This window comes from Monodelphis domestica, chromosome 3, assembly GCF_027887165.1.
Source record: "Monodelphis domestica isolate mMonDom1 chromosome 3, mMonDom1.pri, whole genome shotgun sequence".
Lineage (NCBI taxonomy): Eukaryota > Metazoa > Chordata > Mammalia > Didelphimorphia > Didelphidae > Monodelphis > Monodelphis domestica.
In genome coordinates this window covers 233,312,014-233,325,638 of record NC_077229.1, presented here as the reverse complement: position 1 = coordinate 233,325,638, position 13,625 = coordinate 233,312,014, and the positions used below count along the sequence as shown (strand labels likewise).

At 31.8% G+C, this 13,625-nt stretch overlaps 1 protein-coding gene across 3 annotated transcripts in view; it reads left to right on the top strand.

Moving 5' to 3' along the window:
- ZNF407 (zinc finger protein 407) overlaps positions 1 to 13,625 on the top strand; it is a 670,437-nt gene that overhangs the window by 253,398 nt on the left and 403,414 nt on the right. For all 3 annotated transcript variants that reach the window (XM_007487796.3, XM_016431724.2, XM_056823576.1), the window contains one exon: positions 8,424 to 8,498. In XM_007487796.3, the coding sequence (XP_007487858.1) occupies positions 8,424 to 8,498 (75 nt within the window). The remainder of the gene's footprint in view (positions 1 to 8,423; positions 8,499 to 13,625) is intronic.

Genomic DNA, 13,625 nt, shown 5'->3' with positions numbered 1-13,625 from the left:
AAGTATTTTGTGTAGAAGTAGGGCCTTTTCCCTTGGCTCTCATCTCTTGTGAGATACAGAAAAGATGCAGCAATGAATAGTATTATAAGTCAAAGGCTTTGCATACTTTTATGGTCCTTTGGGCATGGTTCCATATTATTCTCCAGAATAGTTGTGTCAGTTCATATTAACAGTATATTAATGTCCCAATTTTCCCATGACCCCTTTGACATTCATCATTTTTCTTTTTAGTCATATTAGCCACTCTGATAGATGTGAGGTAGTGTCTCAGAGCTGTTTTAATTTGCATTTCTCTAGTCAATAGTGTTTTGGAACATTTTTTCACATGGCTATAGGTTAATTTAATTTCTTCACCAGAAAACTGCTTTCAAATATCATTTGACCATTTTTATTTGAGGAATGCTTTGTATTCTTATACATTTGACTCTTGTTCTTTATATATGAGAACTAAAGCCTTTGTTGGAGATACTAGCTATAAAACTACCCCCTTTCCCCATTTCCCCATTTCCCTTGTAATCATGGTTCCATTGGTTTTCTTTCTACAAAATGTTTTAGTTTAATATAATTGGAATTATTCATTTATTCATTCATTTGTTCATTAATATATTAATTAATTAATGCCTTCTATGTTCCCTATCTTTAGTTTGATCTTAAATTCTTTCCTTATTCATAAATCTGACAGACTATATTAACTATAAGTTAATTCACTGGTGACCATTGAGGTTCATTAATTTAATAATTTTTTTAGAAAATGAGATTTTTAAAAGCACATACTAATTTTATCAGAGTACAGGATACAATTTAATGGAGCCAAGGAACAAACTCAGTTTATAAACAAATTTTATTTAAATCTTTTCTTAAGAGGAAAGATTATATGACTGTCTTATTTGGTCAGTTACCACCAGTTGTATTTCCTTTTTGTATGTTGTATTGACATAGGATTCACAGTCTCATATTTATTAATATTTCAGAATGACATTTGGAAAATATGACTATATTTCATGTTTATTGTGAAGATATTATGAAATTCTAAGTGAATCTATTATAAATAAATATATATTATGAAATAAAATTTAATAATTTTTCACTGCTAATTCAGGAAATATATCTAAATTCTCCAACTAATAAGTGAGAATATTAAAAGAATTGTCTTTAAAGTTAAAACAACAAGAAATTAGAATTTCTAAGAAAATTATATTAATCATACTAACAGAGACTTGGTGAATTTTTATAGGTAGAAAAAAATCAAAATTACTACATAAACACTATTGATAGTTGGAAATTTAATTTCTCAATTAAATTTTTAAGTATATTAAAATTAAATCTGACAAAAATGTATATTCCTGTATATAATTATTTTGTTGAGGTTTCCTACGCAACTAATCAGTTAAAAACATTTTAAAAGTATCTACTGTGTATTAGCATCTACATTTTGGTTCAGACATATAAAGAAAAAAATACCACTGATAAAAATAACTAGTTTCAGCTCAAAAGAAGTTTTTCTTCTTCACGTAGAGACATAATGTCTGTATTTCTATTGGGAGGCACTAACATTTGGACAAGAAATGTTAAGAAAAATTCTCATTTAAAAACACTTGCTGGTCCTGAGATTCTAAAGAACTTGGAGATTGTAAGGCAGTGCCTTCCACGTATAGGCTCCAACCCTTGTAAAAGCATAAAAAGTATCTAAATCATCACTTTTTGGAGATCAGCAAGGTGACCAGTTTAACTAGACTGAATTTCATTTTTGTGAAAGGGAGCAATGTATTTAAAGACTATAAAGGTTAGTTAACCCATTAAGGGCTTTAATTGCCAAATAAGGAAATTTCTATTTACTTCTTGAGATATTAGGGACCCACTGGACTTTTTGACTTGTGCCCCAGGAATATCGTTTTGACAGCTATCTGTAGAATTCGCTTTTACTAGGAACAATTTATCAGAGTTCTACAAAAAAAAATTGAAATGAATATAAAATTTCTTAAAATATTTTATAATTTTGGTCTTTTAATTCTAGTAGAATGTAAGTTCCTACAGGAAGGGGAATTTATTTTTCATTGAAAACCCAGTGCTTAATGTAGTGCTTGGCTCATCCAAATCCAAAACATTTATTCGTTGATTCACTTATGTGAATTTTTACTGATCCTTCCACCAATTAGCCCAAAATGATACTTAAATTTTACAGTTATTTTGCATTTTTTGATGTTTCAAAAAAAGCACATTTTCCCATGACTTTAACCTTTATCATTTAAATGTACATTAAATGCACCCTTATTGGTTAGAATAGTATTATTTCTCCTTTAGATAATTTTTGCCCTCTGTATTTTCTTGCAATATAATTTTGGTTGTAATATACTCATTTCCATTTTTAGTCCCTTTTATGGTTTTTGTTACTTGTTCACAATCTTTTCTATGTAATTTTATTGTAGATACATATTAATGCTATTACTTATTGTAAAATATTTAGTTTCTCAGAGTTTTTTAATGTACTACCTCTGCCTCCATTAATATACAATTGACATTTCACTTTTCAAGTCTCAAATTGTGTGTTTGTGTTTGTGTGCGTGTGCGTGTGCGTGTGCGTGTGCTTTAGTTATAAGTTTGGCCCAGAGGAAAAACATTGCTAGATCTTTATCTCTTCTCTCCATTTATCTGGCATCTGTCAATTTTCTGCCAGCTATCTTTGCTCCTTATTTATATTGGAAAGTCCTTAAAGACATGTATCTTGTATAATACTTTTGTTCATATCCCAGTTCAAGTTCTCAGCAAATCTTTTTGAGATGTCTGATGTTTTCAGTTACATCTAGGGTGCAGTAGTTTAATTAGTCCATAGTCTCATTATTGTAGGATTTCTCTGGTGAGAATTGAATCTCTTTTGTGGCTGGTTCATACATCTTAATAAATATCCAGAGAAGATTTGTTCATTGCATATATATACTACATACATATATATATGCATATATATATATATATAACAGCGTTAAGAAAAAAATAAGACTTGAGACATTTTCTAGAAAAGTTTATCCATTACTTAGTTGGAAAAAGTTAAAATACATGAAGAAAAAAATATTGAAATTCTTGTATTTCATGGGTTTGGGCAAATTGGCATTGATTATAAATGTATTTGAACATGTTTTCCCATGTGTATATGCATTTAATTTCTCCCTCTCCTTCTCTTTCTCCTTTTCCCAGCCCTAATGCTCTCCCAAAACTTTTTCCCTTTTACAAAATGTACCTATAGTTTCAGTTGTATAGGGAGCTATCTGAGTTAGACTCTCCCTATAAAATGGAAATGAGAATCTTCTCTACAATGATATAATAGGATTTTGACAATATACAATAATTTTTTCAGTAACATAATAAATTACCTTTGGAGGCCTACTACTTCAGTACGTGGAGCCCTGAGAATTTTGCTGATTTGCCCATAATGACACAACCAGTATATGGACTTGAAATTTAATCTTTTCTAGAATCTCTCTCGTGTGTTCTCTATTCGCTGTGAAACAGTGCCTTTCTCAATACACGTATTTTATTTTACTTCTTTTAGAATTGAATTTCTAAAAATTCTAAATTGAAACACCAAATGACCATTTTCATATTCAAAATTTGAGTAGAAAAAGAGGATTGTATATGAAATTCAAATTTCTATTATTTACAACTTGCATTTGAAATTAATCATAAATTTCATCATAAATTTCAAAAATCTTTTTCTTAGCATGCTTCTTTCTTGGCTTTCCTTTATGGTTTACAATGTATTTTTTTTAAAAGTTCATCAGTAATTTTTCCCTTTCTTTTTTTGAGGGAAGAGGCTCTGTTATCCCTATTCCCCTCTCACTGCTACTCCTCAGTTAGAAAAAAGGAAAACAAAAACCTTTCTGGCAAATTATAAGTATGTTTCTTCTGTTAACCTATGGAATCTTGATTTGTCATTGCATTTATTAGAGATCTTAAATCTTTGCTTTGATTTGCATTTCTTTATTTATTAGCAATTTGGAGAATTTTTCATATCCTTTTTGAAAGTTTTGGTTTCTTTCTTTGAAAATTATCTCTTCACTTGACCTTTTACATTTGAATTTCATCCATTTATATTATTATTTGTAATTATAGAATTTTCTATAGTTTCTCCTGTCTTTTTATGAGGTAGAGAGGCCCTTGAATTCTTTTCATTCAATGATATCATAATTTTACAAGCTTAATTTATATATCTTTCAAAGCTAAAAAGTTTTTAGATATCTAGGCTTAGCAATTAATCATTTTTCCCTAGAGTAAACTAGTGAAGATCTGAAGATTGAAAGTCCATCTCATGAAGAATTATTCAATTATAGCAAATTTAGAAGAATGACAGTCAAGTTATGGGCATATTGTAATCCACATCAGTGAAGGGAACTTAATTAAGGATACCATAAACCTTTGAAGTATTAAACCTATAAATGTAAATGTATTGTATTCTATTTCAAAATAGTAGTAGTCTTTCAGAAGCCAGGAATGACTATTTAGTCTTTGTGTATTATCATCTATTGATGTACCCTCATGTGGCTCTGGAGTCCAAAGGCTGAGGCGCACAGTTTGTGGCACATGGGGCCTGGGACACCACTTGTGGCGGGAGGTGCGGTGTGGCCTGGTGTCGGCGTTCACGCGCAGTGGCAAGATGTCGACGTCGTTCATCTTCAACGGCGGTGGCAGCAGGGTTAATTAAAAATAAAGCATATATATATATAAAATACTACAGTAGTATAGGCAGGTCTCAAAATACATACTATCTTCTAAATCAGTTTGCTACTTCTTTATTACATGGCCTTTGTTAGATGTTTTGGTTGAAAAATTCTTTCCTCTATAACCCAATCTGGTGATGAGACTATTCCTTACATTAAGAAAACTTAATAAAATTGGCCAACTAAATACTTTTTTGAATCATTGTTGTTCAATAAATAAACCATCATGGAAGCTATTTTCTGGCATATTAATTATAAAGTAAGTTTTATAAAATCTTATTTTTAAGATATGATTTTTCATCTTCCATTATTTATATATAGTACTTAAAGGTGGAATATAATAGCAATTTCAAAGAAATCATTAAGCTAATCAAAATATGACCTTTCTGTTTCTATAATTTATCTTAAATGTTTTTTATCTGATAAAGTTAGTCAGATAAAATTGATGAGGACTTAACTTTGGATTTTATTGATTTGAAGTTGTTAGGTCAGTCAGTACAAAGAGATACCTATGATAGTTTTGCCATTAGATAATTTTAAAATCTAAAACAACAAATATGTATTGACAATCTAAATATGAAACATTTTTAACCAGCAGAAGGTACTAAAATTCAGAGCTTTTGTGAGAGGTTTCCTATCGAAGATAAGATTTTATTTGGAACTTTAGTTGGAAACCAGAGAAGCTAGCATGGAGAAATGAGGAGGAAGACCATTCTAGGCATAGGGGCTAGCCAGAGAAAATATCCTCTAAATGAAATGGAACATTAAGTATGCATGTGACAATGGAGTGAGTGACTTGAAGTATTTTTATTCTTTTTCTTTCACCATATTTGTAATAACTTGAACCTTTGAATTTAAATAACCATGTATTTCTTGTCTCAGTTTGATGAAAGTTTTCAACTGATGACATGTCAAATATTTTTAGTTGTATAATGTTCAAATTCAAAATTAAATTACTTTAAAATAATAAATTTGCTTAATGTTTTGCTTGATATATTGAGGAATGGTATAGATGTGATACATTTTTGCTTTGGTTTTGGTATAAAGTCAAATCCCTTTGATGGTACTTGAAATAATTTGTAGGTATTTTTAAAGCAACAGGCCTATGCTTAAAAATGAAAACCAATTGTTTTATTACTAATTTTAAATAATTACTTTATATTAGAAAGCTTTCTTGATTGTTAGTCTAAAGATAAAACTGATCCACTCTGAAGAAACTCTTTAGAATTCAGGTATTTTATTATGTAACTTCTGTTCAGTCTCTGATTGGATCTGCAACACACTATTAGAGTACAAATTCATGCTTCCTTATATGGTAATATATTATTGAGACATTTCTACATTATAGAAAATATAAATGAAATGTTTAGACAACAAAGAGCACATGCTCTTAGGCATCTATTTTGATTAAAAAGTTGTTAATGTTTGTGACTGATTTGTATTCTGATGTGTGGGAACTTTCTAATTCAACAAATCATTTTTTCTCAGATGAGGAGCAATAATGACTTTGTTGAGGAAGAAAGATACATAAAATATGTTTAACTTTATGTGTCAATAGTTATTCATTTATTTATACTTGTAATTTGAAAGATAAAGCACTTTAATTGTACTGTAAAAATCTGAAGTAGATTAGAGCTATTTAGTATTTGAATATTATAAAAATTCTTATTACTAACATTTCGCTCTTATGTTAAGTCAGCTATTTTTAATATATTAGGTATTATGGCATAAGGCTTATAATTTGTGAATGATATACTAGAAATAAAGCTTATAGGTTTTATTTTTTATATAAATCTACTTTATTTTCATTTCAAATACAGATAAATATAGTATAGAAGGTATTTAGTTGTTTTTATTTACTTACTTTAAGACGTCAGTCATGAAAGAAAATTTTCATGTTAATTATCTTATTGCTTCTGTTCATGATTTTATCACACCACTAGCTTTTACTTTGATATATCAATATGCTCTCTAAACTTAAATATTTAGAATATCAGCTATTAAAAATTTCATGTCAAAATAGTATTACTGCTATGATATAATGTCTTTTACATGGATAACTGTTAAAGTAATTTATGTTGACTCAAAGAACTCATTGCTATTGCTCAATTTAAACTGGAATTCTTTATAGTATAATATAATTTTAGCTGGACATTTCTTAGCACATTTGTTTTGCTAGTAATTTTCTTGACATTTGAATAGAAAAAGTAATGATAATGTGACCAATTATTTTTAATTTTAAAGATCTGATATTTGTTGATTCCTAATATAAAAGAAGATAATCAATAGCATTTAATGCTTTTAAAATAATAATAACAATAATAATGTCGAACTTTTAAAAAAACAAATTCAAATTATGCCATTTTACCCTGAAGGTTTCTCAGAAGTAAGACAGTGCAATGTGAAATTACTCAAACTAGATCAATGAAGAAAAAGATAATTAACTTATTTTTAAAGAATTTCATAATTTCTGTGCTATTGTGCCTCTTGTATCTTAATGGTAACATGCTTTAGAGTTGCTGCATTGTCCATTATTGCAAATTTGTCCAGATGAACTCAGTGTTTAATGTTAAAAATCGTATAACATGCCAGTTTGATTTGTAGCCTTTCATATCATAGAATGCTAATTAAAATCATATTTTTGCATATGTCATGCCTTTCATGTACATATGCAAATAGATTCTATTGCCTTTCAGCTATTAGTAATTAACTTTATGAAGGACAGCTGTAATACGTAATTAACAAAAATGTTTGCAAGCCCTTTTCACACTGAAAGTTACAACAGTAAAAAATTTTGCTTATCTAGAGACCCATTTTTGTCTGAAACTCCAAAATGATATATAAATTGTTTGAAGAAATCACATGACATAATTAAATTGATGTTACAGTATCATCAGTGGAAGTATGGTACTAAATAAACTAGCTCATGACTCCTACCTATTTCATATATGTGTCACTAAAATTGAATTAAATATACTGATATGTTTTTAAAAGAGTATATCATATCAGGTTTTTTTGTTGTAGTTATTACAACTTGTTATTACAATTGTTGCCACTTAAGCACAATTATGTAAGATAGTATTGACTCAAGGAATTGCTGCTTCTTTGTACTATCTCACACAATCTGCTATATTTTAATCATCATCAAAATTATTGTTTTTTCTTTCTTTTTTCTGTTTTGTGGTCCCATTAGAATTTAATAATGTGATATTTATTTTTGCTCACTTAATGATGGATAGATGAAATTTGTGAAAAGGTAGTTGTTTTCTAGCCTTGTAACCTGATATGGTCATTTAACCCAAAGTTTCCTCAACTCTAAAATGTAGGGTTGGTCTTGACTGCCTCTGAGTTTCTCTTTTAAGATCAAAATTTAAGATTTTATGGTCCTAATGTTATATGTATAGATATAGGTATTTGTCACAGAAGTGTTGAAAATGTATGAACATTGGGCTTACTTTTAATTAGTTTCATGATATACTTGAATAATCATAAAAGTTTCTATGTATATGAAAGAATATTATGAGTAATTACAAATATTACACTCTACCTATCATCATTCACAAATGCTCTTATTCTAATTTAGAAAAGTAAAAAAGAATTATATTATCAGGGGAGTTATTTTATTTTGACTTTGTCTTTCAAAAATTATCTTTATATCTGAGACTCATATTTGATTGTTTTCTCTAACTGTCATTTGCATTTTGCTTTTTCCAGGGTTGCCTTTGTGATGAAGAAACATTTAAATACTCATCTACTAGGCAAGCATGGTGTTGGTACCCCAAAAGAAAGGTAATATTTTACCATAGTAAAATATAATTTTAAATTTTATTTGGCAAAGCAAGTTTGTCATATAATTTCTATTGACCACTGTTTCTTCATCTAGAGTTTGGGAGTTGCTCTAGAATAGGTGTCATTGAAATATGGCTAATATGCTATATTTAACATTCTTATTTTTTTTTGTATGATCTTCAATAGGAATGGTTTTTATGTTTTAAAATTCATTGGTTTTTCCTCTGGACAATAGTTAGTTAACCCATGGACTATATTATATTCATAATCCGTGTGTGTGTGTGTGTGTGTGTGTGTGTGTGTGTGTGTGTGTACGTGTGTAATATTTTGATAACTGTCTGAATCAGTGATTTTTAATTCTACTGCCATAGAAACACTTGCCATAGAGTATTTGATTTAATATCATCCCACACCCGAAGTGCTTTTTGTGAGATTAATTTTGTAGAATATGAAATTCATTGTTTTTGAGAATTCGTGACATTTAAAAAAATAGAAAAATATGATTATAGAACAGTTTTCTATATAATAGCCATTCAGTAACAAAAACATAAATATGGAAAAGTAGTAGTAGTAGTCTCTTGGCAACTGAGGATGACGATTGTCTTTGTGCGCTTTCATCTATAATAAATGAGTGTGCACAGGGACACTTGTGTGTGAAGGAGGTTTAAGTGGAAAAGCCGATGCATAGAGACAGTCCCACTCTCTCAGCTTTGGAAGCCTGGGTCCAGTGGCACGAAAAGTCGTTACACCTGGAGACTTCCTCAGCTGCATTGGATAGCCATGTTGTCCTTTGTGCTCCAACATGCCCTAAGCACTCCACAGTGCTTTGCTGCGTCGCCCTCTCAGCCATTGAACCTTCTTATTGGTTTCTTCCATCTGTTCTGCCGAAGCAGTCTTCACATGCTGGGTGAGCAAAGCCCTAGTTCACCAGGGGTCGAAGACCCGATGGCTACCCTCACAAGGTTTACCCGGCCTGTTGAAGCCCTTGTCCGGGGTGTGGCCGCTGCCACATGCTAGCAGCTACTGGGAGCCACAAGTGAGAGCTGAGTGTCAGGTGAGGGTCAGTAGCTGGAGAGCTGCCCTAGGAGGGCACGACAAGCCCTCCATACAAGAGATACTACCCCTCCCTGAGCACCCCATACACCATTGTATGGAAAAGAACAATCTATATAACTGTATGCATATTAGAGAATGCTTGCTTGATGATTCTTAGGTACTAAAAAAAATATTTTTATATATATCCTTTAGAATTATACCTTTACAATATTACATATATCCTTATATTACCCCCAAAATAACATTGCTATTGCTATATCATGAAAATAACACTACAGTTATGTCATCAGCTTCCAAATTTTGTTGGTGTTCTTTTGCCCCATTATACTATATCCGAATTTGCTTCATAAAATACCTTTAATTACATTAGCAAATGTATTTTAGATAAATTAGGTTATGAGCAAAATAGCCATATTGGCCAACAGGTGACAGAGTGTACTTTGGTTGTTTTCAATTTTTAGGAAAGATTTGACTCTTCTTAGTATCTGTGTGAAATTTAAAGTGGCACTTGTCAGAAACTTTAATTTTATCATGTTATTATGCCTTATTGTGGTTTCTTTGGGTCTTGTTCTTGTAACTTATTCTATATTAAGTGAAATTGAATGTATACAATATGTATATACCATTAATACAATATTAAGCAAAACATAAATGAGAGGGCTGAAGCTAAGATAACTGCATAGCAGCAGGAGCCTTCTAAATCTCCTTCCAACCAATCATTACAAAGTGTTTCAAAATGACAGAAATCAAAATCAGAAGAGCAAAGGGGCTCTTCCATGGGATGCAACCTTAAAGCTAGGCAGTGTTTGGGGATTCCCATGCTATAAAGAGGCAAAATTACACTTATCAAAGCAAAAGCTGATCATCCCCCATACCACCCACAACTTCAGCATCAGAACGATGGCTGGGACAATCTCTAAATTCGTGGGGCCTGACTGAAAGCACCACAGACTTATTCCTGAGGGCAGTACAAAGCCTTGGCAGTGAGACTTGCGACCAAAACCTGGGCAGCAAAGTGCAGAACTTGGGCATAAATAAGGCTGGACGTGGCCAAGGCAGCAAGGGCTGAAAAGATAGCCTCAGGGCAAAACACTTTAAAGTTCTCCACAAAAATAACATCATATCACCTGCCCTTAGTTGGGCTTCTGGCTAGGAAGGGAATGTATTACGAAGGCAAAGCCCTAAAAGACAGAAGCTAAGAAATTTATCAACATGTAGGAACCCCAATCAATATTGGCAAAAAGAATAAGTAGCAGCAAAAAAAAAAAATTATGGTGAAAAAGACCAAAAGATAGCAGCAACAGCAGAGAGTGGCAAACAAGCAAACACATCTAAACTTTCCAAAAGAAAAAAAAAAGAAATTGGTCACAAGCTCTCAAGGAACTTAAAAAGGAGTTCAAGTGCCAGGAATTACAAGAAATTATCCAAGAAAATTGCCCTGATATTGTTGAACAAGAAGGTAAAATAGACATGGAAAGAATCTGTAGATCACTCCCTACATTAAATTCCCAAAAGACAATCCACAGGAACATCTTAGCCAAATTGAGGAGGTTCTAGGCCAAGAAGGAGAAAATATTAAAAGTGGCTAGAAAGAAGAAATTCAGATATCAAGGAAATGCAGTCAGAATTGCACAGGATCTGGCAGCCTCTACACTAAAGGACCTCAAGTCTTGAAATATGATATTCAGGATGGCAAGAGAATTGGATCTACAACCAAGAATTACCTACCCATCAAAACTGACTATATACTTTCAATGGAAAGTAAGGGCATTTAACAAAATAGAAGATTTCCTAGTATTCCTAAAGAAAAGACCAGCACTAAATGGAAAATCTGATGTCTAAGTACAAAATTCAAGAGAACCATGAAAAGGTAAACAAGAAAAAGGGAAAACAATTTTAAGGCCTTCAGTAAGATCAAATTGCTTATATTCCTATGTGGGAAAATGATATCTGTAACTCTTAAAAATTGTTTTCATTATCATAGTAGATAGAAGAATTTTTAAGAGGCATAGGGTGTGGTATTAAGTTTTTTAAGGTTAATATGTAAAAAAATTGGGGTGTGGACAATAAAAAAAGGAAGATAATACTAAGAGAAACTTAAAGGAAGAAGAAAAGTAGGACAAATTATACCATTATAAAGAGGTTCATGGGAGGGGAGAATACTGTTTTAAGAAAGGGAGGAAGAGAGTGGTAATAGGAAATACTTAAACCTTATTCTCAGTGGAATCAATTCTGAGACAAAAAAACAGCTAGATCTTTTTGGGTATAGAATTCTATCTTACTCTATAGGGAAGTTGAGAGGGAATAATGAAGTGGGAGAGTGAGATGGGGAGTATTAAAAGGGAGGGAAAGTTGGTGGGTGATTAATAGACCTTAAAGAGAAATAAGGGGAATAAGAAGGAATGAGATAGGAAGGAATGTAAAATAAGTGTGGGGAAAAGGCAGACTGAATAAAATCAAAAGACTGGTATAAAAGGAAATAGTGAAAGAAGAAAGGGCAGGACTAGGAGAGGAAGTAAAAAATGATGACGAATACACAGGTGGTAATCATCACTCTAAATGCGAATGGTATGAACTCACACATAAAATGGAAGCAGGTAGCAGAGTGTATTAAAAACCAAAATCTTACCATATGTTGTCTACAAGAAATGTGTAAAGATTAAAATTTAGGGAAACTGAGGCAGGTAGAAATTAGTTTCTGCAAGGAGTATTATATTTTTTGTGAGGTTTATTAAAGGTTAAGAATTTAAGAATAAGAATATACAAGTAAGAAAAGGCATGTGCCAGGGTCCACCCAAAATTTCACTCAAATCATGAGACGTGTCTGTTTGCCAGCGGAGACAGGAAGTAAAGAGAAACAGAAGCCTTTGCAATCAGGTTAGATACCCCATCTCATTCTCGGCCCAGGTGAGGTTTCAGTGAGGCATTCTGGAAATTAGCAAGGACTCCTGGGGAATGGAGTCCAGATTTCAAATCTCAATTTTTCAATGTACATGAGGCAGACCGACACATACAGGGCAAAGGTAAGAGGCATCAACTGAGAAAAAGAAGTCAATAAGGGAAGCAACAAATTTTGGGGAAAATTTTATAGCAAAAACCTTAAGGTCTAATTTCTCAGATTTAGAAGGAGCTAAATTAATTGTATAAAAAACCAAGCCATTCCCTAATTGAGAGATGGTCAAGGGATATGAATAGGCAGTTTTCAGATAAATCAAAACTATCGATAAGCACATGAAAAAGTGTTCTAAATATGTCATAATTAGAGAAATGCATATCAAAGTAATGCTGAGTTGTGCTATACCTAGCAGATTGGCCAATATGACAATAAAGGAAAATAATAAATGTTGGAGGGGATGAGTCAAAATTGGGATACTGATACATTGCTGGTGGAGTGTGAATTAATCCATCCATTCTGCAAAGCAATTTGTAATTACATGCAAAGAGCTTTAAAAATATGTATACCTTTGATCTAGCCCTACTGTGACTGGGTTTATACCCTAAAGAGATAATAAGGAAAAATACTTGCTAAAAAATATTAATGGCCAAGCTCTATGTGGTGGCAAAAATTTGGAAAATGAGAGTATCTTTCAATTGGGGAAAGGTTGAACAAATATAATGGTGATATAATACTATTGGGCTGTAAAGATAGATCATCTGGAGGATTTCCATATCAACTAGAAGAACCTCAATGAACTGATGTGTGAAATTAACAGAACCAGAAGGAAACTGCAAAGAAAAAGTAAAACATTGTGGGAAAATCCAAACTAATGGATTTACTAGTCGCAATGCAACAAACCAGGACACTCCTTAAGGAATTATGTTCTCCACATTGATAAAAAAACAAACAAACAAAAAAAAAACCTATAAGATTAGGAATGCAAAAGTAAAATATATGACATCAATTATTACATGTATATATGGTTATGTGATTTGGGGTTAAGGCCTTTAAAAAAAAACACTTAGGAGCAAAAAATGAATGAAATGGAAATAGATATCAAGTGACATCCCTCTTTTTTCACCTGGCCATGTACTAGAGCCCAGTTTTTCTGTGTGTCAGGTCGGCCTGAATCC